A 6000-nucleotide genomic window follows, 5' to 3' on the forward strand; every position below is an offset into this window, starting at 1 on the left:
GATGAGGGCGCACGGATCCCCTGGTATAAGCAGTGGGGTGGAGGTTGCAGGGAGTCCCTGAAATAGAAGGGGATGGAAGGGTGGCACACAGGGAGCTTGTGAGTGGAATGGAGGGATGCAAGGAGTCCCTGGTGTGTGCAATGAGTTCGGCTGTGGAGTACTCGAGCCCCTAGTCAGTGAAAGCTGAGCTTCTCACCATCAGAAACCAGCATTTTAAGTATAACCCTTCTGCCAGGTGGAGGCAGCAGCAACAAGGCCCTCCTTACATAAGAAAAACACTAACTATAACTAATTCATTAGAGTTGGCAACACCATATGCAGATTCTGTTTCCTCCGCCTGCTTAGTAGAAATAACTTGTTCATCCCTGATCTTAACATGAGTTCAAGGAGACACTAAATGTGTTTTACATGGGGAATGCAGACAGGAAGCTGGGGAAATAACCTGGGGTGAACCAGACTAAACGCCATCAGAGAACCTTACAGGGGAATCCTGGGCAAACGCTGGGAAGGACACAGAACAGGACCTCTCTCTAAAAAGTAGGCTGTAGTTGTCGGGCTCAGTCATGTCACTTACACAGCAAGGAAGAATAAGTCTACTGCAGAAATCTCTGGTCTGTGTGATTCAGGAGGTAGGATTGGATGATCATAGAGGCACCTTCTGGCCTTGAACTCCCTCTCACACACACACACACACACTCTCACCAGTGAGTGGTTGGAATGCACACACACACGCGCACACACACACACACCAGTGAGTGGTTGGAATGGGTAGAATGCATCTGTTTGAATTTCCTTTTACAGTTCCTGCTGCTTCCTGGTATTGACCATTTATCTAGCTATGACCCTGTGCTGATACCTCCCCTCTCTTCTGCATCTAGCAGTGAACATCGAGGATTTTCCAAAGGGACCAGTGTTTTTGTATGCTCAACACTTTCTAAAAATCAGGCCCCTTTTAAGGCATCTCAAGCTGGACCCCAAAGTCACTTTAAAAATCAGGGCCTCTATACGTTTGTTTCCACACCCAGGAATAGTCATGTGTTTGTCAAGAGGTGAGGGCTGTCCCCAGGGAAATGGGGTAGGGGATGGGTTGCTGATGGAATCAAAGAGACAAGTTAAAGTGGCTCCATGTGAGCCCCACCAACGTGAACACCAAAAAAAAAAAAAGGAACCAAGTGTTCCCCAAACACTAGTGACCAGGACCTTACACACGTTAAATCCAGGAAGCAGAAGGTGATCAGGCCCTCTTGAGACATGCTCCCCATATTGGGGGGAGGGATAGCTCAGTGGTTTGAGCATTGGCCTGCTAAACCCAGGGTTGTGAGTTCAGTCCTTGAGGGGGCCATCTGGGGATTGGTCCTGCTTTGAGCAGGGGGTGGGACTAGATGATCTCCTGAGGTCCCTTCCAACCCTCATAATCTATGATTCTATGTCCCTGCCTGTTACCAGTGTGCAGCTGGCACTTATTACTAATAATCTGTATTACAGAAGCAGCCAAGATCAGGCCCCATTGTGCCCGGCACTGCATATGCACCTAGTGGGAGACAGTCCCTGCCCCAAACAAGTCTGCAGGCCCAACAGAAGAGACAAAGAGTGGGAAGGAAAAAGGAGGCCTAGTGAGTTGCCCAAGGTCACACAGGAAGTCTGTGGCACAGGCAAGAGTAGGACTCAGGCTTCCTAGCCCCTGGACAATGCTGCCTTTTACCCCATGCTGTATGGCTTTCTAGCCTAAGCTAATGGAGTTGGCATGCACACCTGCCTTTGCCAAGCACACGGTGCCCAACTCCAGTGCCTTATAAAAAACAAAGCACCACAATGGCTTTACAAGCATCTGGGCCAATAAAAAGATATTACCTCATCCACCTTGACTCTTTACAAGCCCAGACATTGATTCACACTGGAAAAAACCCAGGGTGCCGGCGTTTTCGAATACCCGGGCTCCCCGATGCTTAGTACAGAAATACAACATACAGTTTAGAAGACTGTCAAAATATGCAACTCTCCAGCATCTCCACTGTGAGCAGAACCATTCAGTGCGTGAGTGCACAAGACATCCTGCAGCGAGCACACTTCCTCCCTCGGTAGCATGGCCCTTGCCACTGGCCCCCTGCTCCTTGAACATGCCATCTCTTCTCTCCCCGATCACTCCATTAGAGCTACATTGGCCCTGCAAAGTCCCTAATTGAGATGTTCTCGTTAGGCCATACGTTAGAGAAAGGGGGGTGGGGGAAGTAGCAGACCATCCCAGAAGGAAAATTATGCACCTAAAACTGTGGCTAGCCAGTGCATTCATTGGGTTGGAGGTCAGGAAATGTTATAGCTGCGTTTCAAACTTACTTTGGATACAGTGGCCATCCTGGTCCATATCAATATGTGTGCAATGCCATCTGCAGCACTCTCCCAGAATCCACTCTCCAGCTATTTCAATCAGCCCGAAATCTTGCAGGATGTCGCATTTTTATTCCCATTCCTCTCACCGGCTTCCTAGCCATCTGCTGCCACTTGAAACTTTCCACTCTTACATATCATGCTGGCACCAGAATCACTCCAGTTCCTGCCTTCCTGCATCACTTCCAACCTTCGTGCTCCGTTCATTCATCCACTCACGGTCTCCTTACTGTGAGTCACTTTGCCACCGCCATTGCTAAATGGTGCAGTCCCTCTCTTCTAGCTCCACTTCTTTGGAGTTCTCTTTCCTTTCTCTCCTGAATCGGATCATCCTAAAGCTCTTCTCAAAACCTCTCTCTCTTAATGCTACTGCTTCCCATGAGCACATTCTTCTTCCTCTTCACGTGAGCCTGGTGTCCTGCTCTCCCTCCCACTTGTTGACTTCTCTTTTGTTGTTGGGTATTGTTGGTCACTGCTTGATTGCTGTGTCTCGGCTAGTTTATTCCAAAGCTTTGGATAGTATAATCCAAGAGCCTGGCCACGTTGCTTCCTGAATCCATCTTTTGTGTGCTGCCCCCAGACTCTGAGGGGCACGTTAGGCTTGTGGTGGTGCACTGAACCCCTCCAAGGCACAGCATTTAGTAGACCTGTTTTTTTAAGGATTTCTATTTATGTGTCTAACCAGTTCAGAAAAGAGCTTCAGGAATGATTCCAGGTCTGGAAAACCTGCTTTACAGTGAGAAACTAGGAAGCTCAATCAATTGAGCGTCACAAAACAAGGTCAAGAGGTGACTTGATCGCCGTCTACCAGCACTTACACGGGGAGAAGATTTCTGAGAGAAGAAGGCTCCTTAATCTTGCAGACAGAGGCAGAACAAGAGCCAGTGACTGGCAATAAAAGTCAGGAAAGTTCAAACAGGAAATAAGATGCAAGGGGTTTTTTTCAAGTAAGGATAATTAGTCATTGGAACAAATTGCCGGGGGGATGTGGTAAATTGGATAAGCTATGCTATAGTACAGCCATAAGTTACTGAGCAAGATGCAGGAATAATTGGGTGAAATTCTATGGCCTCTGTTATGCAAAAGGTCAGACTACTAGATGAACATAATGGCTCCTTCTGACCTTAAAATCTATGAATCTCTTCAACTGCAACTTCAGACACAGTAGCATTGAGGCCAGATTTGTAGAAACGGGTGAATGTAGAAATTTGCATGCACAATGACAGACTGCACAAAATCATTGGAATAAATATGTAAATGGCTTGTAAGACAGGTAAGCTGCAGTGTAATTGCACCTGCAGTTGAGGGAATTGTGCACACAAATCTGTGTAGATGTAGGTCAGATGTAATGTGGTATCCTCTGTGTGTGGCCATGTTAAGAGGCAGTCCTGTTCTCTTCTCCAAGAATAAAGAAGCTCCTGTTAACACTGGTACTTACCTGGTAATATGTTCGGCTTCCTCTTAGCTTCAGCAGCTCCCACGCCCTCTTTTTAAGAGCGTTGAGTAGTTTGTTTGTTTTTACAGGGCATTTGACATCTTGGAGGTCATAATGTCCCTGCTCCCTGTTTGTATTGACTCCTTGTTGGAAAGGCACTCCCTGCAGCATCTGTGTCCACACACTTTCTTAACTGCACTCTTAGACATTGGGTCAAGCCTGTGAGACTGAGTAGTTTCCAACACTCAAAATCTATCGTATCGGAGCAGCCAGAGGGAGAAACATCCCAGGCGTTCTCAAACTGGGGGTTGGGACCCCTCAGGGGGTCACAAGGTTATTACATGGGGGGTCAAACCCCCCAAACCCCACTTTGAATCCAGCATTTATAATGGTGTTAATATATTAAAAAGTGTTTTTAATTGATAAGGGGGATCGCACTCAGAGGCTTGCTTTGTGAAAGGGGTCACCAGTACAAAAGTTTGAGAACCCCTGCCTTATTCCTACCAGATCTTCCAGTTCCTCCCTGTGCAGGTACAATATGGAAACCACAGAGAAGATGCATTTGATTATTAAACTAAGATGGACACCACAGAACTAACGGCAAAATGAAATCATTGCAAAACAGTGGTAGAATACAAACAAACCAAACGCAAAGCAAGATAACATTCTGAAATAGTGCAAACAAATCCACGCTGCCATTCCAAAACAGCCAGGTAAAAGTCAGTCATTGGCAAGTGGAACATGCTCCTGATCGGCAGGACTTCAGCACAGGGAGGGTTAACATTATTACTGAATTGGGAATGTGCACACTCCTGCCACACACGAATCAATCTAATCAGAGAAGGAAGCACAAGGCCCAAGCTGGTTTTCCTAATGCACTGGGGGTTAGGGGCGAGATTATCTTCTCATCCCACTGAAATTAGATCAGGCCGAAAACCAAAAACTTCTCTGTGAGGGTTGTTTTGTTTGTTTTTTTTTTACACAATTGAGAACTTCAGAGTCAGTGAAGGAGAAGTGACAGCAAACTCCTGGTGCTCTCACTGGAGGCAGCTCTTCGGACACTCACAGCTTTGCATTGGCAAAGGACCGAGGAGGGAAAGGAGCAGCACTAGCATCGGGGAAGCATACAAAGAAATGATACAAAGTCTCAGTTCCATTCCGGTCACTTGCCCTTCTAGTTTCCGTGCGGCTATCACATGAGATGTCTTAGTCCAAACTCCTCTCCGAGGACAGCTCTGCATCTCTCCAGCCCAGTGGATCCAGACTGAAGCTAAGTTACAGACAAGCTTGGGGTTTGTTTGTTTTTTAATTTATTCTTTCGGTTCAAATATGTTTTAATGTAAAAAATATCCAAAGACCCAAACTTTACTTCCTAGGATTAGCTCAGGCTCCCCCCACAAGCCCCGACAGCAGCTACAGCCTGTGCCCAGACAAGCGATCTGTGTATCGTGATCTACTTACCATGTTTCTAAACTCCTTTATCCTCGCCCTCTCACTTCCAAACGCAGCGTTTTTTCTCTCTTTCTTCCATGCTTCCCCCCCACACAAGCTTTTACTCTCTTCTTATAAATACGCATAAACCACTGAACCACTTTGAGCGTGGAGCTGTAATCCAAGCCCTTGCCCGCCCCACTCTGCATTTCCAACTAATCTAACTCATGACACAGCCCTGGGGCTGGACTGGGGGACCCTGAAGGCTGCTGTGACAGCCAACAGCCTGCGCTTTGTAATAGATGTAGTGACAAGTGCAGTAAACACTGGCTTCCATGTGCAGTGCAGCCACAGAGACACTACAAGCCCAGCAATACACAGGTACCATAAGGCAGAGTCAACAAAAGGCACAGGCCTGTTATTCCAGAGAAGCCCCGTATAACTGATTTATACTTTCACTTAGCGGTTTCTTTGGAATATGTCTGACCTTACTTAGGAGACTTTCCCTTAATGCAAACACTGTCATTCAGAACTGAGGAAACGTCCTGCTCTCTTTTTCCAGAAATAACATCTAAAGGAAACACGACATGCGGGGAGCATGCCAATGTCCCCTGAAAAGAGGCCTCAACCTATGCGAGATTTTCAACAAATTTCACTTTCCGTTTCTGGAATGTAAAGAAAAGCAGAATGTTTTCACCCAGAAGAGACCCCAAAGGATTTGGGGGGAGGGGGACTGCCAGGGATTTCCA

The 6000-nt window shown here is 46.8% G+C and overlaps 1 protein-coding gene across 1 annotated transcript in view; it reads right to left on the bottom strand.

Moving 5' to 3' along the window:
* The window catches only part of LOC123353257 (rho guanine nucleotide exchange factor 40-like), a 62615-nt gene extending 57155 nt beyond the window's left edge, over nucleotides 1-5460 (bottom strand). Inside the window, 2 exon segments of the mRNA XM_044994228.1 lie at nucleotides 5282-5365; nucleotides 5368-5460. Coding sequence (XP_044850163.1) covers nucleotides 5282-5365; nucleotides 5368-5460 — 177 coding nt within the window.
* Nucleotides 5461-6000: the final 540 nt, after the last annotated feature.

Source organism: Mauremys mutica, chromosome 19, assembly GCF_020497125.1.
Source record: "Mauremys mutica isolate MM-2020 ecotype Southern chromosome 19, ASM2049712v1, whole genome shotgun sequence".
In the NCBI taxonomy this organism is placed as follows: domain Eukaryota; kingdom Metazoa; phylum Chordata; order Testudines; family Geoemydidae; genus Mauremys; species Mauremys mutica.